Source organism: Vipera ursinii (assembly GCF_947247035.1).
Source record: "Vipera ursinii genome assembly, chromosome: 1".
Classification (NCBI taxonomy): domain Eukaryota; kingdom Metazoa; phylum Chordata; class Lepidosauria; order Squamata; family Viperidae; genus Vipera; species Vipera ursinii.
In genome coordinates, this window is record NC_139512.1 from 32,885,602 (window position 1) to 32,910,146 (window position 24,545).

A 24,545-nucleotide genomic window follows, 5' to 3' on the forward strand; every position below is an offset into this window, starting at 1 on the left:
CCATTCAGTGGAGAGAAGATTAATAGGAAAACAGTAACACTTCAAATGCTGAAAGGATGTCACACAGAAGGCCAAAACTTTGTTCTGTCTCATTCCAGAAGGCAGAACAAAGCACGCACGTTACAGGAGGGCTGATTCTGATTAATGTTTTGGTGTGTTTTTTTTTAAAAAAACCCTTAACTGTAAATGAAGTTTAACAGTGGAAAGAATTATTCAGGGAGTGAGGCTGGCCTTTTCTTCACTAGATGGTGCTTGAGCCATCTCAATAATTAGATTTCGGCTCCTGGAATAATCGGAGGATTGGATTTCAAAACCTATTTGATGGTCTCTATATGTATTGGGTTGTAACTCTCAGAACGCCTAAATGTTTCGGAAGCCCTTTATAAAAAAAGGAGGGGAAAAAAGGTTGAAGTTATGAAAAGGAGGGAAATGGCCTTTCATCAAGTCCAGAAGCTCCATTTGTGGGTCAAATTATCCCACAATCTAAAGCAGGGGTGTCAAACTGCCGGCCCATGGGCCAGATGCATCATCAGGAAACCGCGCCCACTCCATTGCCGGCAATGGAGAAAAAGCTCCAATACGTCGCACAACATAATGTGACATCACAAGTTTGATGTGTCTGATCTAAAGTTAATAAAGTAGCTAGAGTAGCGGTCCCGAACCTTTCTGGCTCCATGGACTAGCAGTGGCGGCAGCGGGGGGAGGGGCAGAGGGGAGAGGATGGTTTCACATGCACGTGCCCGCCACTTGCACAAATGGAGCTTCGCCCACTTACCCAGCCCAGTTCCCAATAGGTTGCAGACTGGTAGTAGTCCGCAGACCAGAAGCTGGGGACCCCTGAGCTAAGGTGACAGGCACTTCTCTGTCCTTGCTTCCATATCCTAGCAGCCCACATACCAACTGGATGAATTTATTAAGTACATTCTGATAATACAAACATTTTTAAAATATAATTTTAGTCACTTTCAAAGTGTTTAAACTTTGCACTAGGCAGGTGTATACATATCTTATGTGTGATCAAATCAGGGTTGATTCTTAGTGATCACATAAGTTTTGCTCCATGATGAATATGTATATATGTATATACATTTATGAGCCTCTATCTACGGGTATCTGTCTGTTCATCCATCCATAGAAAGAAAGGCTATGCTATTTTCAGAATGTCTTGTTGTGTACAGCAACTTGATTGCTACATATTCTTTCTCTGCCAACTCCTCCCTCTCTAAACTGTGTAAAGTAAAGCAGAATTTGTGTTCTAATTCATTCTGTCTAGACATGTTTTTCAAATAACTTCCTCTTAAGTAGTGAAGACACGAGACATACAATTAACTTAAAATGCAGATATATGAACTGCCTATGATTTTATGAAGTTACTCCCCTTTTTAAAAACTACAGAGCAGGTAAATGGGGAAGGAAAGTAAACCATTCAATTTCTCCTTGAATAGACAGTTTTATCATTATTCTTAGAGTTTGAATTGCAGAACTGCAAAGATAAAGGGAAAAAAATCATTTTTCTTGCATGCTGTTATAGCATGCTTGTATTTTTCACATAGAGGAATCCAACACAATGTGCGACTTTACTCAATCACAGAGATTGTGCTGGGAACAAGGCAACAACATTTACACTTTTCATATCATAAAACCTGAAGTTATTCTTTCAATATTTTCCTATTTGGGGGGATTTGCACTTCTGATTTGTGATTTCTTTTAAGGCAGACATGTCAAACACAAGGCCCGGGGGCCGGATTCGGCCCGCGAAGTGGTTTCATGTGGCCCGTGAAGCCATCCTGGAAACAGTGAGGGAACGGCCCCCACTGCCTTGGCCCTGGCCCAGAGACCCTCCTTCTGTCAGAGACCCTCAGATCTGTCCCACTCCTGCCCAGGCCCCCATAGGCACCCTTGATGCGAACGATGTAGAGCTGGCCATGCCCACCCAGTAGGCCACACCCACCCAGGCCACACCCACCCGGCCCCCTGAGGGCAACCGCAAGGCTGATGCGGCCCTCAATGAAATTGAGTTTGACACCCCTGTTTTAAGGCATTAGAAGACACGGGAAAGCTATATATAACTAACTATAACTTCATACAAACCAAGTGAAACCCAAATGAACATTGTATCCAGAGGTGAAGATTCTTTAATATTATTCCATTACACTTCTGTCTTTATTGTTTGTCGCACAGTAATGTACAGTCCAAACAACTTGTTTGTATTCTGAGTTTATTTTTAACATTTACATCCCAGTGGATAATGACAGAATATGCTTCTTCGACCCACCTCAGCCTCTTTCCACTCCCACAACACACATAATTATAAGCACAGCTCTTTTACATAGTTGCATGCACATAATCTCTTCCGCTCTATTTCTCTGTCCATCCATTTCAGAATCCCAGCACTTCCAACTGCAACAACTGTATATTTGTTCTTTTGAGATTCAAGTCTAGAAAACTAACCTTTCCTCCCTCCCCCCCAAATCACACACAGTGGAATTGCCTATTAGAAAATGGCTGTTTCCCTTCTATCCACTTACAGCTAAAACAGAATTAGGAGAAATAAATCACTGGTTGATACTAAAAATGACAAGATCATCTGGGTGCTCAGTACAATTGCCGTAGAGAACTATGCATAGAGCATATGAAAAGTTCCACTTGGGCCTATTTCATATTACAAGTGATCTGTAATAATTAGATCTTTCCAAATGTTTTGATGAAAAAATAGCTACGGATTTTTAAAAATATTTAAAAAATGCATTGATGAGACTGTACCCTACAATTTTCCAGGCTTAGATTGGCATCTTTATTGAGATAATATATAAAGAAAGAGCAAAAGAAATGTTTCTGCTTTCATTCCTTCCGTTTCTTTATTTCTATGATACACATCCTACCCCTTTTACTCAGGAGTTTAAGACAGCATAGATAGCACTTCCTTAAAAGAAAAGGTGAAGGTGATTTGGGGGGGGGACCTTTTAACCAACTTTCCTCTTGGCTTGATTTAGGCTGGCAGGCTCTGGCTTCCAGTTGGAAGGAGTCGAGTAAGTGTCCTTTCTATTGTAATTACTGAAATGCCCCCTCCAGGGCCATCTGCAGCAAGCCAAGATTTTGTTAAAATGACAAAGCATGTGTCACAATATCACAATGCAAGCTCTACTTCTTATGTATTTCCATGTGACATCTGAGGCACAAAGGGGCAGAGTTTGCATCATGATGTCAGAACTCATTTCATCATTTATCTCTCCTGTGAATGCCCATAGCCTCTTCACGTACAATACATGGAACGTGGAGCTGGGCTATTTTGGCTCAAGGCTAACATGGGGGGAAAAAAGGGCTAAATTTCCAAGGAGCTTTCTTTAGACATTACATGAAGATGCAACCTTGTGCATTTTCCTCTGGGATTAGAGAATGGCCAATGATAGCACACAGGGCCTTTTATAATTATAATTATAATTATATAGACAAATGAACAGCCACATTTGCTTTTTCACACCACGCAATTATAAAAAATAGAAACAAACTTAAAATATTAAAGAGGTAAAGGAAAAAATAGAGAGTTTACCTTAGAAGCTTTTCGCGAGCTGTATTCTGCAACTGGGCAATTTTCTCAGGACCAAAATGCAGCAGGCTACTTGGGTCATCAGAGGCTAATTTGTTAATACATGTCCTCAGAATGTTTATCTATGAAGGTAGTGATTTTTTTTTAACAAGAACAGTGATAGTTGATAATTATGTTTAAAAAAATAAAATGAATTAAACTTTTTAGCTTCCAACAAAAAGCATTTACTTGATTATATTTAGAAGTCTTCGATTCAAGTTTCAAGTCTATTAAAATTTGGGATTTCCAGACTCTATGGACAACCTGCAGCCATTAAATCAAAGGTTGGACTGGAGAAGAATCACAGAAGCTGAACTCCAAGCCACTTGGAATATCCCAGATTCCTCTTAAGAGCAAGAACATAAATTTAATCAACTCACGTTACCACCTTATAAAGAAAATGCGTAGGAGCCTGGTTCAGACATAATACTTAATCAGGATTTTTAAAGCCATCGCGGTTGAACAAGTAAGCCTAATTTGTGCTATTTTTTTCCCTTCCATTCAATCATATTGGATTCTCAAGAGACTGCCTGGAGAAGTCCTGCAGTTTTCTTGGAGAGGTTTTTCAGAAGTGGTTTGCAATTGCATCCTTCTCCTAGACCAGAGAGAAAGGTCATCCAGCTGGTTTTGTGACTCAGGTGGAACACTATACTAAGCCAAAACCTAAACACATCATATTACAGATTCAGCGACTGTCTAAATGTTTTCTCTTTGCATGTAGTAAACCTTCAGTCTCTGGCCTCCACTATTAAGTGAACTTTGAAGTCTTTTGTTTCTGTAGCTGAATACCTGACATAATGCACATATTTTAAATGTTACATTTACATCATAATTCACTAATTATTTAAACTAATGCATCAGCCTAGAAAGCAGGAGACAATGAGATCAAGTGCCCCCTTAGCTATGAAAGCCAGCTGGATGATCCTGGGCCAATCACTCTCTCAGCCCAGCCCACCTCAATAACCCACCTCAAAGGGTTGTTGTTGTGGTGAAAATAGGAGGAGGAAGGTGTGTTGGATATGTGTGCTACCTTGAGTTATTTGTAAAAATAATAAATCAATAGTAAATAAATAAATACATACTAACACAAATTATCTTACTTTCAACAATTTGCAATATACTAACTTCCTTCATAAATGGTCCATTAAAATGCAAATAGTCATATTCCCTGGGAAATATGTGAGCTACAGTTCCAATGCATTTCAGGCATTTCAGATTGGTGGTTAAATTACAAACTATTCCGAAATAATAAAACATGGTTTCTGAATGTCAAACTTTTCCACTAATAGCAATTTTCACTTTCGCAACTGCAGACACAAGACCTAGTTCTCTGCATTTCTGATGATCCAGATTAAATCCAGCTTTACTACCCACCAATATTAACAGTACATCAATTCAATGAAACTATTCTTAACTGGTATTTGTAATAGTTTGCCAATAAAAAGGCTTTGGAAATTTGTGATCTGCATGTAGCCTAGGACAGAGTTCAAGAATACCCACATTCCTGTTTACATAAAGGCAGGCATCAATTAGATGCAGGCGATCTGCCAAGGAAGCTGTTAAAACATTTGGAAGGCAAACTGTTACTTCCTCTTCAGGCAATGTATGTTAATGTTTTAAAATATAGTATTTTATAAGCTAGCGCATATATGGGGAAAACTGAACAATCAATTTTAAACATATTTAAATGCCTAGTGTGGACATCCCCAAACGGTTGTTAAGTCTGAGCTGCTTTCCTGATTCAAACTCAAGAAAAAGCAGCTTGAAAGACCAGAATTAGCATCCAGCACTCTCTACTGAGGCTTTGGTATTCTGAATGGGTGAAGTTAAATGTTTGAAGCTTTTTTTAAAAAAAGACATTAAAATTTAGGGCAATTTTAAGAATCAAAACAGGTATCTTAAGACTGGCAGAAAGCCACTCTTTTCCCAAAGAGGCAGGCCAAAATTAGGGACAATTCTACCTCTTAAGCTCCATATGTCACCAAAAGAAAAAAATGGCAATTATTTCAGCCTTACCCATTTAAGTAATGTCACAATATCATTAGTGCATTCCCTCATCAATTATCAAATACATTTGTTTTGCTTCCTCCATGAGTAGCATCGACATTCGAGAGATTTTTCTTTCTCCCATGTCACCATTATTTTTACTAACTTTTTTTAAACTCAAAAAAGAAACCCAAATAAAAACTTATTACAAACTCCTAACTTTTAAAAGCTGAATAATCTGGAATAGATTAGCTTCACCTGATTCCCTCAGAACAGAGGCTCATTCATAAAACTCTAGATGTTTGTAGTTTCTGTAACTCCAACGAAATCTATGAGCTACTTGGGTGAGTCGCTACAGATCTTCAGCCTTAGTATACCGCTGTTCTCTCGCCACCATTGTTTTGCAAATACAATTTATGTGCAAAATGAATACAATGGCAAATTATTGCAGAGAAATAAAAACATGCTAGCTTGGTTCATGTACTGGTTAACAATGGCTTTGTACTTCGCCTGTTGTTCAATTTCTATCTGTAAGGAATTTTTAATCAACTTACTATAGAAAGTCTGTTAAGACACCATTCTGTTATAGTAGTTACATAATGCTGTGCCTACAACTGAACAAGCAAAATTATCTATAGGTTATAACCAGGCAATCTTGTTTCACAGAAACCAGACAGTTTCTTAATTCTGAAGCCAGATTCATTCCAAGAAACCTAAGGGAGTAGGTTAAGATGTGACATTCCAATTGTGTGCTGTCATAACACCTGAAAAGCTGAAGCACATTTTACCTGTGTTATGTCATCTGCATCAATCTGCACATCAAATGTAAGTTCCATATCATGGTCTTGGAGGACTGGGCTTCCCACAGACTGGTTCCAGCCCAAACCACATAGGACACCTGTGTATCTCTTTCTGCTTTCATCAACCCTGGAGTGACAAGATTATTAAGTGTAAGAAAATATAGCAACTATGTTTTGGTACATAATGTCATAACAATCCTATAGACATAAGAGTATGCATCCTTACATCATTTCTATAAAAGGAAGAACTCTTTCCATTTGCAGATAGCTTTTTCAAATGGTTCCCATTAAAATTATGATGAATTGAGACCTTCCTTATCCCACCATCAGGTTCCTAGCCCCCCACTGCCAGGTCTCCAGTGAAGTAGATTTCCAGGGGCTGCAAAGCAAAATGGGAGTAGAAGCATTGTTTTCCAGTGATGACCAAGTTCCTCACATACCTGAGTTCTATCACAGGAGCAAACAGCATGCTCAGTAATGCTGGGAGACCCGGGATACGAGGCATGAGAGAAGTTTCCCTTAGCATCATTGTTGAACCTATCACCATAAAAAGCAAATTAATATGAATTTTCAAAACAAAAATGTCAAATAGTTATAGCTTTGATCAGAAATATAGTGTAGGCAGGAAAGATTATACACACTATAAACCAACAGTGTCCAACCTTGATAACTTTTAAGACTTGCAATTTTAAGGCTTGTAGACTTCAACTCCCAGAATTCCCCAGTCAGCATAAAGACAAAGCATTTTTTTACCTGTTGCATTTACAGATATGGAAGAAGCAACCAGTATTTGTTGAAATGGATTCTCAGGAGTATCAACTACAACCACAGAGTTTACACTCTCCTTCTCTACCAAGATTGTTCTAAAGGATGGGGAAAGGCATGATTCGACATGATTATGAGAACTTTTAAAAATTCAATATTCCAAATGTTTTAAAAATAAATACTACTATTAGTACTTAAAAACTCTCTATATACAACTATTACACAAACCATAATAAGCACAGAATATTCTAGAAATATCTCACAACCATCTCTCTCACCGAGAACAGAAAGCAGAAAATAACTACAAAGGAGAAGTGCTTCCAGACTAAGAAAATTCAAAGAACTGCCTGGAGGGTGTGTGTGTGTGAGAGAGAGAAAGATGTGTAGATTATTCTCTCTCTGCTTCCTTATCGGTTAACAAAGGAGGAAAGATTAGAAAAAAATGGGAGTGGTAAAATTAATGGAAGATGTTGTTATGTGCAGCCTGCATAACCTCCATAAAATGTTGTAAATGGACAGGGTAATAATAAACACAAAGAAATTTGTGCTGCTTTCAGCCTTAGCTCTTGAAGCACTGTTCTGTAGACTGCAGTAGTCCACCAGATATCTTGGAGATTCTTAAAAGCAAAACATGAAGTTTATAATCTTACACATTTTGCCCCCAAAGCACTGTAGAACAGCATCTTACCTGAATCTGGAAATTCTGGTCATACTGCTGAATTTTAGGTTGTAGGCACTGAAGGGGCCAAGTAGTGTGACCTTTTGGAAAGAGAGTGAGAGCGAGAATGGGATTAAGAAGGCACCTGCAACATTTCAGTTTGTTAGCTTTGGGATTTGTCTTTACTATGTTATGTGAAATTCAGTCTTTCATTTTTTGTCTTTGCTCCCTAGGTAATATATAAACTACAAAAAGCCTCTTCTGAGGATCCAAAACAGCTTCTACTTGCATTGTAAACTGGGTTTTATAAGATTAGTGTGCAGCCCGAAAGGAGGCAGAAAGCTCTTGACTTAAATAAAATATAAATAATATAATGCTTGGTCATTCTTTGAAGATACATCTTTGCACACATATATCTTCTCTTCTCTTCTCTTTGGTCATTGCCAAAAAGGGATTATTTAAATAACATGTGAAACCTAAACTGCAACTAATATTAATCAGGGTATTTTGAAACAAATCTCTTTTAATTCAAAATGTAAAGTTGGTTGTTCCAACAAATTGCAAGATTAAATAGGGAGGGAGGGAGGGAAGGCTCTTGAAACCTCTTCCATAAAATCCCAGAGGGGTAAAACTCGCAACTATGACCTGGTCTTGTTCATTTTTCTGAACCAGAAATTGTCTAATTCTCTATGAGCAAAAAAGTAGCAGCACAAATGCTTTACAAATTAACTTTTAATAGGTATGCATATTTTTGGTTTTTTTCAGCAGTTTTCACAATGGTTTTGATATGGAATGAAGAAGCAATCTTGTTATTCATAGAAACAAGAAAAAAACAGCATTTCATATTTCAGGTGAATCATTCAATGCTCAGCAATAAAATGGGGGTGGGAGTGGCAAAGATCTTTTAATACCTTTTAAACTTACTTTGCAATTTGGGGTACTAATCCTGTTAGCAGAGCAGCTCTCCAGTATTTCGGCCAGGGCATTCTCTTCTCTTGGGCTCTTTGGGAAGGATACCGATTTATTCCCCTCACACACTTCTGGCTTTGAAAACAGTTGTTTGAGAGTTTCATGATTTAGCTATAGAGATTTGGGGAGAGGGGAGAGATTTTGATAGGTGGGTGAAAAGGCAGGAAGAAAAAATTGTATTATTGTGGTTGCTTGAACAGTGAGTCAGTCAGTTTACACTGGATTTGGCATTTTTATCCACCTATCGCGTCCTTCCCAAGGACCTGACATAGGTACTGTAAACATCACAGATTTTAAGCTATAATAAAAGTACCCTTATTATATGCTGTTGAGCTGTGTAGTGTGAGTAACTTTACATTCTGCTTAAATCATGAGGATGCTAAATCTCCCAATCAATTTCAGCTCAACTGCTTCACAATGAAACCCATCTTTTCCAATGCCCTTTTGTAAGGCCATTTGAACATGCCCCAAAGTAGCATATGTTCCTGTGTACAAAAGAGAAGCACAATAATGAAGTGGGTCAGTAACCATCCTCAACTCTTCAGTTTCCTGCATCCACAAGTTCAAGAAACCACCCAGAGCCCCTGTATGAGAAAGATGGGCAGTTAAGAAGTTTGGAGATAGATAGATAGATAGATAGATAGATAGATAGATAGATAGATAGATAGATAGATAGACAGACAGACAGACAGACAGACAGACAATCGATAGATAGATAGATAGATAGATAGATAGATAGATAGATAGATAGATGATACACAGACATACAGATACACAGACACATACTACAATTCAAATCGTTTTCCTAACAGAAATAACATAAAGAGAAAAATCTCTTACTTTTGATTCATAACAGTCATCTGCAGGTTCTGCATAGCCTTCTTCAATAAGTATGGTAGAGATATTCACCATGTTTGTAATGCCAGAGCATTGAAACACATCCACATGCAAGATGCCGTGTACAATTGAGAAAATCTTCACCATCAGAACATGGTCACTGACCAAGGAAGCAAATCTTTGGTTTGCAGCATGACTCCACTGTTCTCCACAAACAAGAGACCGTGCAGAGGGATGTATTCTGCGCACCTTGAATTCCAGAGCCTGAACAAAAAAATATCAAAACAAATATATATTTTCCAAGAAAATGAAATATTCTGACTAATGCACTTCCCCATAACACTGACCTGTCACTCATTAAAAACTAGAGAAAAGTTTACCTGAAAGGGAAGCTCTCGGAGGTGGCTTGGAATCTCTCGTAACTGGCACAATGCCACCTTTGATCTATTGCCATAATCTACATAGAACACCTGGTACAACAAAAAGCAATTAAAATAAACTTCTTTCAAGGCATAGAAAAAAAGAATGCAACCCTAGGCAATAGTGAGCTGGCTTACAAATACAACACATTACATAAAGCTAAACGGAACAAAACGTGGCTTAACACAAAGTGCAGAGCTGTTGTGAAAGTTGAGGTCTGCTTCATTCAAAATGGGATGCTATTTCCTACTGTTGCTTCAGTCAGCTCTTTCCATCATCTCCCCCAAAAAGTATTGTAATTGACTATTCTTTTCCAAACATTTACTGGAACATGGCCCTGCACTTAAACTTTTCCAAAAAAACAAAAAATCAAAGAGCACCCAAAAGAAGCAACCCTGAAAAACAATTTGATTTATGGATACCTCTGGATGCTTCCAAGAGTATCCCTTCTAGTGCCAGCAAATGCCAGAAATAGATAGTAATAGCAGATGTATACATTCCAAGTCAACAAAACTGTTGCTGCCCCAAACAGTACAACTTATTGCCCAACATATCTTAAATGGGAAAATAATACTGTAGCGCTATACAAAGACTCTTGCTATTCAGAAGTAGGATTTTTTTTTTAAAAAAGTCTTCCATTCCTTTCCAAAAGAAATCCATGCTTTTATTACCTTTACTCCAAGCAATATATAATGTATTTTTAAAATGTAAGCAGAGACCAGTCATTTTTTCCCCAGGTGCTACTACCTTTTTAACTGTTATGCTAGTTAGACCAGTGTTTTTCAACTTTAGTGACTTAAAGATGGGAGGACTCCAGCTTCCAGAATTCCCCAGCCAGCTTTGCTCTGCTCTGAAGAATTCTGGGAGTTTATATTTATATTTATTAAATTTTTATACCGCCCTTCTCCCGAAGGACTCAGGGCGGTGTACAGGGCAATAAATATCAAAATATACATACAAAAGTTAAAAAAGATTAAATAATTATGCCCAATATAAAACAATAATTAAAACAATGTTACCAAAACCAAATCCAAACCCCAAACCCATCAGACCAGGCCGGATTGTTCAAATAGATAGGTTTTTAAATCCTATTTTAAGTCCAACCATCTTAATTTTAAGTCCAACCATCTTAAAATCATCAAATTTGGGAAACACTGCACTAAACGTATTCTGCATGATTATACTTGAACATGCTCAAGGATTTGAAAAAGAAGCACCTCAGCGCTGTCTCCAGACACATACAGGACCTGGACACGGTAGTACGTCTCTTTTTCACATTCAGTAAAAGGTGCCAAACAAACCAAGTCTGGATAAGGGCGAATAGGCAAAGAGATCAACTCCAGCTGACTGATCTCAGCAGACAGTTTTTGTAGTAAAGCCGTACTTCTTTCATCTGTTCTGTATCCACAGAAGTGCCCAACCTCTACAATCTGAAAAGGGCAAGATTTTTTTGTAGCATCCTCTGACACAATACGCACACACACAAAAAACAAGCCTGGATTTTCAAGCTGTTCTTAATTAACAGTATTTAGTTAACAGTCGGTTAAATGCAGAGTCTGGGAGACAAGTAGGACAAGAGAAAAACAGAAGAAATTTAAATGATTTATCTCAGGATTTACCCCACATTTTCATATTTGGCAAGTGACTATCTTGAGCTAATTATTTACTGTTTAGTTCTTCTGTAACATTTAAATGTTTTAGCTAAACTGCAAATCAAGGGCACTGCTTTTTCTGCAAAATTAACAATGTTTTAAGGCCTTACTCTTTAGGAATGAAGCTACAAGCTGTCTTTGCTAAATGACCACAACTGTTAATTGTCAATTCTGTCTCTAGGCAACATGGTCATTAAGTGAGACTAAACATGAATGCAACAATTTATAACCTCATTTTCGCTACAGTGTTAAACAAATCATGGGAGGTAATTAAGCAAGACATCATATGATCACAACTTGCAATTTTACTGTGAACTTCCTCATTGACTCTGCTTATCAAAAGCCAGCTTGGAAGCACTCAATGCCAATCACATGACTGTGGGAATGCTTCAATGGTTATAAACAAAAGGATATGTCTTGAAGTTACTTTTTTAATACTATTGTAACTTCAAAGTGCAAAACTTGGGTTGAAACTTAACATTAAGAAAACCAAGATCATGGCATCTGGCCCTCTCAATTCCTGGCAAATAGATGGGGAAGAAATGGAGGTAGTGACAGATTTTATTTTCCTGGGCTCCAAGATCACTGCAGATGGGGACTGTAGCCAAGAAATTAAAAGACGCTTGCTCCTGGGGAGGAAAGCCATGGCAAATCTAGACAGCACACTAAAAAGCAGAGACATCACTCTGTCAACAAAAGTGCGTATAGTCAAGGCTATGGTCTTCCCACTTGCAATGTATGGCAGTGAAAGTTGGACCATAAGAAAGGCTGAGCGCCAAAGAATTGAGGCCTTTGAACTGTGGTGCTAGAGAAGACTCCTGCGAGTCCCTTGGACTGCAAGGCGATCAAACCGGTCAGTCCTAGAGGAGATCAATCCTGACTGCTCTTTAAAAGGCCAGATCCTGAAGCTAAAACTCAAGTACTTTGGCCACCTAATGAGAAGGAAGGACTCACTGGAGAAGAGCCTAATGCTGGGAAAGATTGACCTTCTGAGTCTGGTAGGGTCGTGGGGGAAAGAGGGGTTTCAGCAGCAATTGCCAGGCATAAAAAAAACCTGGAGATAACAAATGTTCCGGTTGCAGAGGTTCTTCTCCAAAGCGAGGAAGGTTGGATAATAAATGGGACCAAAGCCAGCTGGCGAAGTTCAGCAGCTCGAGTCCAGCTGGCCCCATAAAACATGGGCGACGTGAGATAACCTGTGCCGTCCGACGGCCAATAATATGCACCGCCAACACTCCAACGCCAAGCCATGGGGCCTCTTGTCGAAACGGCTGTAAAACAGCCACCGAGCAGTCACAACACATCAACTCGCCTCTCTGCCTGCCGCTCCACATCAGCGCCATTGCATCCTCCATTTCACAGTCTTCCGGCGTTCCGGAGGTCACTCTAGGCTGCGACTCTAATGGCTCCGAAATCAGCCCATAAATTATGGCTCCGAATGGCTCCGAAATTATGCCCATAAAATTAATACATATTAAAATTAAAACTATTTATAAAAACCCAACCCCATCCCGTCAGACCAGGCCAGCTTGTTCAAAAAAGAAGGTTTTGAGATCACGCCGGAAGAAGCGAAGGTCGGGGGCCATCCGGAGCTCAACCGGTAAGCAGTTCCAAAGGTCTGGCGCGCCCACAGAGAACGCTCTCCCCCTGGGGGCCACCAATCGGCATTCTTTGATCGGCGGCACCCTGAGGAGGCCCTCTCTGTGGGAGCGCACTGGACGGAGGGAAGTTGACGCCGGCCGCAGGTGTTGCCGTAGGTAATCCGGACCCATGCCATGAAGGGCTTTGTAAGTCATCACTAACACCTTGAACTTCACCCGTAGAGCAACCGGTAACCAATGCAGCTCGCGGAGCAAAGGTGTAACAAGAGGCTCTTTAGTTCTTCTTCACTTTCTGCCATTAGAGTGGTATCATCTGCATATCTTAGGTTGTTGATATTTCTCCCGGCAGTCTTAATTCCAACTTTTGATTCATCTAGCCCTGCCTTTCTCATGATGTGCTCTGCATATAAGTTAAATAGGCAGGGCGACAGTATACAGCCTTGCCAGACTCCTTTCCCAATTTTGAACCAATCAGTGGTTCCGTGTCCAGTTCTCACTGTTGCTTTTTGACCCACATATAGGTTTCTCAAGAGACAAATAAGATGGTCTGGTACTCCCATCTCTTTAAGAACTTGCCACAGTTTGTTGTGATCCACACAATCAAAAGCTTCAGCACAGTCAATGAAGCAGAAGTAGATGCTTTTCTGGAACTCTCTAGCTTTCTCTATGATGCAGCGTATGTTGGCAATTTGATCTCTAGTTCCTCTGCCTCTTCGAAATCCTGCCTGTACTTCTGGTAGTTCTCGATCCACATACTGCTGGAGTCTAGCTTGTAGGATTTTAAGCATAACTTTACTAGCATGAGAAATGAGTGCAATGGTGCGATAGTTTGAACATTCTTTGGCACTGCCTTTCTTTGGAATTGGAATGTAAACTGATCTTTTCCAATCCTGTGGCCACTGTTGAGTTTTCCAAATTTGCTGGCAAATTGAGTGTAGCACTTTTACTGCATTGTCTTTTAAGATTTTGAATAGCTCAGCTGGAATACTGTCACCTCCACTAGCTTTGTTGTTGCTCAGCTTTTCTAAGGCCCACTTCACTTCACATTCCAAGATGTCTGGCTCAAGGTCAGTGACCACCTCATTGTGATTATCAGGGACGTTAAGCTCATTCTTGTATAGTTCTTCTGTGTAATTTTGCCACCTCTTCTTAATCTCTTCTACCTCTGTTAGGTCCCTGCCATTTTGGTCCTTTATCATGTCCATTTTTGCATTAAACATTCCCTTCATCTCTCCAATTTTCTTGAAAAGATCTCTGGTCCTCCCTATTCTATTGTTTTCTTCTATTTCTTTGCACTGTTCATTTAAGAAAGCATTCTTATCTCTTCTAGCTATTCTCTGGAATTCTGCATTCAATTGGGCGTATCTTTCTTTTTCTCCCTTGCCTTTTGCTTCCCTATGGACAGTACCAAAAGAAACTGTTTACCTGGATATGAATTTGTGTGGTCACAATAGAGGAGATAGCCTTTTCCTTCATTAATACTATAAATGGAAGAAAGTCTCTGGGAAATTTAATACAGACCCTTCCTTTTTTTTCCTTAGAAGAAAGGAGCCAACATCTTCCTCTTCTGGTAGGTGTTTGATTTAATTTGAATTTATTTAATAATTTAAACTCCTTTTACAACATTATAAATGCTTAAATTTCACACTTTTTTGGGGTTGGAACTCTTTCAAGTTTTATTCTATTTATGATTGCTAACTCTATGAGTAGAGTCATCTATTAGAAATAATCCATACTTGCCTACGTGCTTCATATGCATGGGTAATGCATTGGAAATTTACTCACACCCAAAAGTTGATTTCCAATCTCCCCCATTTTAGAGTTCATCCCACTAAAGTTGATGGACGGTACTGCACATAATGCATATAAGCATATTTATCACCTACCTCAGTGACACAGATAGATAAATCAAAACTATTTATATTCTGCAGTTTTTCCACGGTATTACAAAACTTCTGCATGGGAGTCACACTATGTTTCTGAAAGTCAACGTTCACTCTAAAAACAAATATCAAAATAATAAACAAATGCTAGCCATTAATCATGTACAATCTAAAGACATCCCTGTCATTAAGTCTCCTTAGGGGCTATTCCAAAAAGATGGCCCATGGACCCTGTCTCGTGTGTGTTTGTGTGTGTGTGTGTGTGTGTGTGTGTGTGTGTATGCATGTGTGTGTGTGTGTGTGTGTGTGTGTGTGCGTGTGTGTGTGTATATATATATAAAAGGGAGGAAAAAAAGCAAATTGGACATAATGTCAAACAAAACTCCAAAAATGGGCTGGACAAAATTATTGGCACCCTTAATATTTGGTTGCAGACCCTTTGGAAAAAATAACTGAAATCAGTCGCTTCCTATAACCATCAATAAGCTTCTTACACCTCTCACACAGAATTTTGGACCACTCTTCCTTTGCAAACTGCTCCAGGTCTCTCTTATTGGAAGGGCACCTTTTCCCAACAGCAATTTTAAGATTTAAGGTGTTCAATGGGATTCAGATCTGGACTCATTGCTGGCCACTTCAGAACTCTCCAGCGCTTTCTTGCCATCTATTTCTGGGTGCTTTTTGACATATGTTTGGGGTCATTGTCCTGCTGGAAGACCCAAGATCTCGGATGCAAACCCAGCTTTCTGACACTGGGCTCTACAGTGCGACCCAAAATCCTTTGGTAACCCTCAGATTTCATGATGCCTTGCAGACATTCAAGCCACCCAGTGCCAGAGGCAGCAAAACAACTCCAAAACATCATTGAACCTCCACCATATTTCACTTTAAGTACTGTGTTCTTTTCTTTGTAGGCCTCATTTCGTTTTCGGTAAACAGTAGAATGATGTGCTTTACCAAAAAGCTCTATCTTGGTCTCATCTGTCCACAAGACGTTTTCCCAGAAGGATTTTGGCTTACTCAAGTATATTTTGGCAAACTGTAATCTTGCTTTTTTATGTCTCTGTGTCAGCAGTGGGGTCCTCCTGGGTCTCCTGCCATAGCGTTTCATTTCATTTAAATGTCAACGGATAGTTCGCGCTGACACTGATGCTCCCTGAACCTGCAGGACAGCTTGCATTCCTTTAAAATTTGTTTGGGGCTGCTTATCCACCATCCGCACTATCCTGCGTTGCAACCTTTCATCAATTTTTCTCTTCCGTCCACGACCAGGGAGATTAGCTACAGTGCCATGGGTTGCAAACTTCTTGATAATGTTGTGCACTGTGGACAAAGGCAAATTGATCTCTGGAGATGGACTTGTAACCTTGAGATTGTTGATATTTGTCCACAATTTTGGCTCTCAAAATCCTCAGACAGTTCTCTTCTCCTCTTTCTGTTTTCCATGCTTCGTGTGGCACACACAGACACACAATGCAAAGACTAAGTGAACTTCTCTCCTTTTTATCTGCTTTCAGGTGTGATTTTTATATTGCCCACACCTTTTACTTGCCCCAGGTGAGTTTAAAGGAGCATCACATGCTTGAAACAATCTTATTTATCCACAATTTTGAAAGGGTGCCAATAATTTTGTCCAGCCCATTTTTGGAGTTTTGTTTGACATTATGTCCAATTTGCTTTTTTTCCTCCCTTTTTTGTTGTGTTCCAATACACACAAAGGGAATAAACCTGTGTATAGCAAAACATGTGTTCCTGCAATACTTTTCTGTGAGAAATACTTGATTTTCTGAAAAAATTTCTGGGGTGCCAACAATTTCGGCCATGACTGTGTGTGTATATATATATATATATTCGGCCATGACTGTGTGTGTGCCGAAGAGCCAGCGCTTGTCCGAGGACGTCTCCGTGGTCATGTGGCCGGCATGACTAGACGCCAAAGGCGCACGGAACACTGTTACCTTCCCACTGTAGTGGTCCCTATTTTTCTACTTGCCTTTTTACGTGCTTTCGAACTGTTAGGTTGGCAGAAGCTGGGATGAGTAACAGGCGCTCACTCTGCTATGCGGCACTCGGGATTCGACCCGCCAAACTGCTGACCTTCTGATCGACAAGCTCAGCGTCCTAACCCACTGAGCCACCCCATTATCCCCATTATCAAGATAAGATAGTTTAAATCAACTTGTTTAAATAAATCTGTAAGGTGTGCAAAAAATCTTTACCAGCTTGATGGGGATTGGAGGAGTAAATATGGACAACCACACTGTATCTCTGTCCTGGGTGTGGAGCCCTTTTGCTTTCTATGCAAAGGATGGATGGTTCTGCCACACCTTCCACAGAACTGTTTCTTGCCTATGACTATTGGCAGACATTTAAAAAACAAACAGTGGAGTAGGAAGGAGCTGATTAAAGTTACTCTTAATTCATGTCATAAGATGCCAGATTAGGCAAAAAAAATCACATGCCATATTCTTGGACATTCCAAGCCTCTTCTCCATTTCAGAGCTCCACATCGCTCAGTCTTTAGTAATCCAAACTCTGCATTTCGTTTCTTTTAAAGCTCATTTCATATTAGAATCTTGCAAAGTATATTTTGGCTCTGCTTAGGCATTGCTGAATCAAAGCAAAACAGTTTCTCTGTCAAATAAGGAACCAAACCCAATTTCATAATGACATACCTCATGTCCCTTAGAATGATGCTATTTCCACTTGCCATTTTCTCCTCTATCTCGCCTGGGGAATGGATGTTCAGTTCAAATGGAATCCTCATCTGTGCCATTTTAAGAGCAAAATACACTGCAGGAAGTGTTTTAAAACGTTCTGTAGGATTCCGAGTAAATTCTACAAAGGCTCTAGGTTAAAAAAAATAAAAATAAATAAAACTGTCTAAGGATTACAATATGTCTATGAGCGTGTGTGCAAACACAGACACATACGTACGTTTACACAGAGAGAGAGAGAGAGAGAGAGAGAGAGAGAGAGAGAGAAACAGGCAGATAGATAAATTTGCGTCCCACTTCATTCACAAATGATGAAAGAAAGAAGGGAAGTAAGAAGTGAAGTGAGGTGCAGGGGAGAAAGTGTGCAAAAAAAGAATAAAGTGAGGTAGGATATTGTTGGTAGAAGAACTGTCCTAAGAAATGTTGCCTGGTGCCCCGTCTGATTCTCCCCTACGGGGACCCCAAGCCAACTGGCTGAGCCAAATCTTCAGGCTCTTGTGGAAGACCAGGAGGGTGGGAACAGATCTCATCCCAAGAGGCAAACTGTTGCAAAGGGCAGGAGCCACTGCAGAGAAAGCTCTTCTCTACACCCCATCGGCTGGAATTCCTTGATCAATGGGGTCTACAGCATGCCTCCTCCTCTGGCACAGGTAGGTCAGGGCATCCCATTAGGATGAGACAGTTCCTCGGGTAACCTGGGCCCATGCCAAGCAGAGCTTTAAAGGTGGTCACCAATACCTTGAATTGCCCCTGGAAGCAAACTGGTAACCAGTGCAGCTCGCAGAACAGTGGTGTAACACAGGCTCTAAAGACTGCCTGCACTGCCACACTCTGTATCAGTTGTACCTTCCAAATGCTCCTCAAGGATAGCCTTATTGGGAGCACATTGCACAGTCCAGGAGTGAGATGACCAGGGCTTGAATGACCGAGTACAGGAACTCTAATCAAGGAAAGACACACAATGCAAAATTGTGCAAAGACTCTCCTAGCCACAACTGCCACCTGCTCTTCAAGCAGAAGTTGCGAGTTACACCCAAGTTGAGGACCACGTCTGTCTCAGATAATGCAACTAACACTAAGGATGTTAAAGTCCCAGATTTTGAAGTTCCATGCACCCAAAGCCATTTGGAATACCAAGTTCAATCCAAGCCTATTGTTCCCCACAGCCTCCAAACACCAAGAGGGCAATCATAGCATTACTTAAACCACCAAGGTAGAGATATAAAGTTGACTATCATCAGCATACTGATGATACCTCAACCCATGGTGACAGACAATCTCACCCAGCAGCTTCATGTAGATGTTAAAAAGAAGTAGAGAGAACACCAAGTCCTGCAGCACACAAAAGAACAGTCATAGGCTGGATCTCTCTTTCTTTAATACCAATTGGGACTGGCCTTGGAGAAAGGAGCCTGACCAGTGTAAGACTCTACTGCCCAGCCCCAAACCCTGCAGCTGTTCCATAAAGATACCAGTTGATGTTATCAGAGGCTGCTGAGAGGTCAAGGAAAGCAAGGATGGTGGCATTAACCCATCCCACTCTTGCCAGAGATCATCAACAAGGGCGACCAATGCTGTCTCTGTCTCATAATCAGGCTTGAATCCTGATTGGGCGGGATCCAGGTAATGCATTTGATTCAAGACCCTTTGAAGCTGCAACCATCTTGTTATGACCTAGATCCCCTAGGCAGAAGCAGACATCAATAGAGTCCTTTATAGCTCTGAAAAAAAGGCCACCGCTACAACAGCCCGGGAAGGTTCCATGCCACACTACCCTGAAGGCAGACACCCTCATTCTCCAAAAGCCAGTAAACAACAAACGAAATCCAAAGAGAGGGTGCAAGCTCACAGGGCAAGGTCCACAGTCCAGGCACAAGCACAAGTTAAGTCCACAAGGCAAAAGGCAGTCCGCAAAACAAAGGCAAGGAACAGGCAAGAGCACGAGTCAAAGCCGGGGGAGTGTAAGCCAAAACAGACAGACAAATGCCCTTAGGCTTCTACTTAAGTCAGCCTATGCCAGGTGTTCCTGGTGAGGGACAGGGCGACCTTCTCCCGAGTAGCCCTGCAGCCCTCCTTTGAGCTTGTCTCTGCTCTACTCACTTTGCCCTTGGATTGAGTGGGGAAGGCAGCTATGCCTCATCAGAAGGAATCTGCTGCCTCTGCAGTTGGTCCTCCCCTGGGTCTGGTGGCAGGCAGCTCTCTGGCAGTCAATTACCTCCTCGATGCCAAAGGAGCCCGGGACAGCATCGTCCTCAGCCCCTGGCCTCTCCAAACATGCCACCCCCATCAGACGGTCCCGGTTCCAACTCCAGGCTCCTCTGGGGCCATGACACAGCTTTTCTACTACTTTCTGTAATGACTACCTCAGATGCTGGCTTGGACAAAGTAAAGCTGTCTGCGGGGACTTCAGAATGGGGAGAGGTAAGGAACCTCAGGAGGGCTGTCGGAGGAGTGACCGAACGAGCCCCTGGCTGAAGAGGAGAGCGAAGAGCTGTGGCTGATTACTCAATTAACAAAACCAAAACAAATTGCCTAAAGTGAAAACATACTCATCCACTTACTTGGTTCCATCATAAACAATGGAGTTGACTTGACCACATTGTCTGAAAAGGGACTGCAGCTGCTGATAATACAGGAAGCCATAGGTAGGAATGTTCTTTAACTGTTAGGAAAAATAAGTATGCATCTTCAGAAAGGTTGTATTTTTAAATATGTTCTTTATATTATTATTTTAACAATAGTAATAATTAAATAACATAACTCTCTTATTCAACATTTAAATATTTTAAGACAGATTACCAGAGGAAATATCAGTTGATTATGAAATCCAGCTCCCTTATCTTGAGTAGCCTAACTTCTACTAGTATCCAAGTTCTGCCAAGTGTGACCTTACTTCCTGCTGGAAGAATATAGTGTCTCCTGGCTGCCATGCAGTTTTACTGGTTCTGGGTTTTTTACTTTGCTCCCAATGTCTATTCTTCCTACATTTTGCTCTTTTCCACATATTCTTCTTTTAATCCACTATTATACGTGGACTTGAAATGAACTGGAAAATGGAGCAGCTATGGCTGCTGTAGCCATGAAAACATATGCTATAATAAATACTTAAAAGTGCCACAAAATTCTGTTACGTTGGCCACAAAAGATTAAGGCAGCTGCCATGTGGAAAATTAAGACCCCGTTGTGAGAGCCAGTAAAAACTTAACTTGCATACCATCACCGTTGTTTTGGGATCTCTGCCTGACAATTCCTTCACGGCAACTTCTTTATCGTGGTGCACAAAGGTAAAATAATTTGGATAGAAAGCTCCAGCAATCACCACCTGAGAAATAAGAGGGAGTCGCCATCATCATCATCATCATCATCATCATCATTTTAGCCATTGTCTATCCACTGCAGGATGAAGGCCTCTTCCACATGTTTCCAATCTATACGGTCCTGAGCTTTCTTTTGCCAATTCGGCCGACGATACTTGCTGATGTAAAGAGGGAGTAAGCTGCTATAAAAAAGACATCTCCCTCTCAGCAAATCCCGTCTTCCTTCTGCAGTTACTTGTATATGATCGTGTCACCCAAGCTTATTCCTAGTCACATGCTTTCACTCCTCTAACTTACATTAGTTTTATCCCCTTGGTTGGAAAGCTGCTTGGCCATGACATCTCTATACTGGAAAGCACCGTAAAATGGATGATGTTTTCACCATTTGTTACTACACCTACACCTACTGAATGATAGGTATGCATGCATGAGTCTTGTAATAGCCCCAACATTCAACTACAGATCACATATTTTCAAGCAAAAGATGTAGGTATAATGTTTGGACATTTGTAATAAGGATAGGAAGCTCTTGATTTAGGAACAGGGAAAATCTGACCCCAAAGAAAATTACTTTAAAAAATCAATCTATCTATCTACATATCTATTTATCTATCATCCATCCATCCATCCATCTACAGTATCTGCCTATCATCTATCTATCTATCTGACCCTTTTATTCATGGAGGGAAGTAAGTGGCATACTATATATATATATATATATATATATATATATATATATATATATATATATATATATATATATATATATATATATATATATATATATATACACTGTAATAAAACACTAAACTATGTAAATTAATTGGATTTCCATATACTGTGTATCTCACATCTAGAAAAATAAAGAGCTCATATTTAAAATCTAAAAACAAGAAAATTATGGTCACAAAATCCATGTATCTTTACTATAGTTTTGTCTGTATGCTTCTTAATTGTACCATTAAAATAGAAAAGCAATAAAAATATTCAAAGCGACACTCTGAAATTAACCTGTGCTTAAGTCTCAGCAGATTCATAAATATTTTGAATATCCTTGAAAACATTTCTAATATAACCAGCTCTCTCACCTGCAAAATGAAACGCTGCTTATATGCATGTTCTTGATCCATGATGGGAGAATGAGTGTCGACATACATATTGAATGTGCCAACTCTTTTTTTCAACTCCTCATATAACTCAGCAACCTAAAAATTGTAAAACTGTTTTAAAGTACATGAGAACCTAAAAAGTAAAGGTGCTTAAAGATAAAACACTTATACAAAATAAATTCTCACATATTTATGTCCTAGGCCAGTGATGGCAAATCTTTTAAAGACCGAGTGCCCAAACTGCAATCCAAAACCCACTATATATCTTTGGGTGCAGGGTGGGCATAGCCCATTGGGCAGGTGTGGCTGCAGTGGTAATGGGAAACTGGGTGGGACAAAAAAGTTCAATCAATCCATTCCAACTTTGCAAGATCTTTTTTTTCCCCACGAGATGAAATTTATTGAACCTTTTTTTTTCACACGGCGGCGGAGGCCTAAAGCGAAGATTTTATAAAACCCAGTTGAAGGCCTAGGACTGGGGCAATGGCGCACATGCCCACAGAGGGGGCTCTGGGTGCCACCTGTGGCACGCGTGCCATAGGTTCACCACCACTGTCCTAGGCCTTTGCTGATAAATCTACTTAATATTACCTAAGCAATAGACTGAAATTATCAAAGAGCAGCCGTCTCATATTCTACCACAGTGATGATGAACCTATGACATGTGTGTCAAAAGTAAGTTTTGGGTGACATGCCAGTGTTTACCAACTCTCAATAACTATTCTTGAAAGAAATTTTTGGAAACTGCAGAAGCCACATGAGAATAGGGTATGCTCTTGCACAGCTTCCGGACCCTCCAGAAGTCACAAAAGAGGTCCATGTGCTCACATGGCCTCCACAGCCTCTGAAAATTGCATGAGAACAGGGCAGGCTTTCATGAAGTTTTCAGATGCCATGGAAAAGCATTTTCCAAATCTGGTACAAGAGCAAAGGCTCCAAACAACCCAGAAGAGCCTCAGATACATTGCAGGGGCCTGTCAACAGAAACAGATCACTGCCCGACAGACCCTGGAGAGGACTGGGTCATGGGGACATCCATGCTTTAGGGAATGGTGTGAGGCAGCCCTTTAGAGTAGCAGTGGTGGTGTTTGGGCTGAGGTTGAAGCCTGGGCTTCCACTTCAGGCCCAGTCTGTCACTGCCATCAAATGCTATTATTCAGGGCAGCCTAGACCCCGGGAGAGGGGGATGTTTAAATAGAGAATTGTTTCTCTTTTGTTTGGGGTGTACGTGACACGCCAGCAGATCCATTAGGCATTTTCCAAATTTTTGACATGCTGAGCCCCAAAGCTTCATCATCACTATTCTAGTGCCTCCGATATGTGTTGTGTTAGAGATTTCCTTAATTTCTAGCCATCATGGTGGCTATGAACTCTGAGAATTCTTTCAATAAGATCCTCAATTCTCAGCGTGAATATGATTTGAAAGTTGGCTGCTGAATGCAACATGCGTTTTGTGTGATAGAAATAAAGCAAAACACCTGTGGAAATTAACAGTTCAACACCGAACAGGAATAAGTGATGTCCCCTTGGTTGTTTCATGCACTTTAGTTTATAATACCAAAAATACTGGCTATAAGTGTATTGGTTGAGGACATGAATATGTGTAATTTTGTGTTCATATCATGTGCGTTGTTAACTAAGATTGTGAATCTTTGCAGTTATATAGCTGAATGATTCAGAAGGAACATAGGTTTGAAAATTCGATAATTACATTTGATCTGAAAAATGGAGTCGAAGATACATGGCAAAAAACTAGAGTCAGTAACTGAATCTGTGCATTTGACAGAATGTTTACCAAAGTCACAGGATGGAGGAGACATTTTAATACATATAAAAAGTGGTAAAAACGGAGCGGGTAGCATGTGGCTTGTTGCAAGAATTGTCAAAGGAAGCAAAAATATATCTTTATAACAACATGCTTCTGGCCACTTCATTATACAGAAATGAGAACATGATAAGAATATGAAGAGAAATATAGAAGTACGTTGAACAAGAAACAGTGAGTGTTAGTAGATTAGAATATTAGTCTGTATTTTCTCTTTCAATGTGCTACCATTATAGAACTAATACCAGATGCTAGAGTATCCTTAATGACAGAGGATGATTAAAAAGTACCCATAAGCAGTCTATTCTAATTGCTTACAGCAGGAACATTATTATTATTAAGCAGTCGTGTGATTTCAGTGAACAATTGCAATTTTCCCTTTCCACTGCACTTTAACATTTTAACAGATGGTATATGACT

General features: G+C 40.2%; 1 protein-coding gene across 1 annotated transcript in view; it reads right to left on the reverse strand.

The window, feature by feature from the left end:
- TDRD9 (tudor domain containing 9) overlaps positions 1-24,545 on the reverse strand; it is an 84,845-nt gene that overhangs the window by 2,036 nt on the left and 58,264 nt on the right. Inside the window, exons 21-34 of the mRNA XM_083360491.1 lie at positions 22,280-22,396; positions 21,089-21,196; positions 20,436-20,536; positions 17,833-18,006; positions 15,161-15,272; positions 11,239-11,451; positions 9,982-10,071; positions 9,605-9,865; positions 8,720-8,875; positions 7,826-7,896; positions 7,126-7,235; positions 6,813-6,909; positions 6,361-6,499; positions 3,551-3,669 (exon numbers count right to left, since the gene is read on the reverse strand). Coding sequence (XP_083216617.1) covers positions 3,551-3,669; positions 6,361-6,499; positions 6,813-6,909; positions 7,126-7,235; positions 7,826-7,896; positions 8,720-8,875; positions 9,605-9,865; positions 9,982-10,071; positions 11,239-11,451; positions 15,161-15,272; positions 17,833-18,006; positions 20,436-20,536; positions 21,089-21,196; positions 22,280-22,396 — 1,868 coding nt within the window. The remainder of the gene's footprint in view (positions 1-3,550; positions 3,670-6,360; positions 6,500-6,812; positions 6,910-7,125; positions 7,236-7,825; positions 7,897-8,719; positions 8,876-9,604; positions 9,866-9,981; positions 10,072-11,238; positions 11,452-15,160; positions 15,273-17,832; positions 18,007-20,435; positions 20,537-21,088; positions 21,197-22,279; positions 22,397-24,545) is intronic.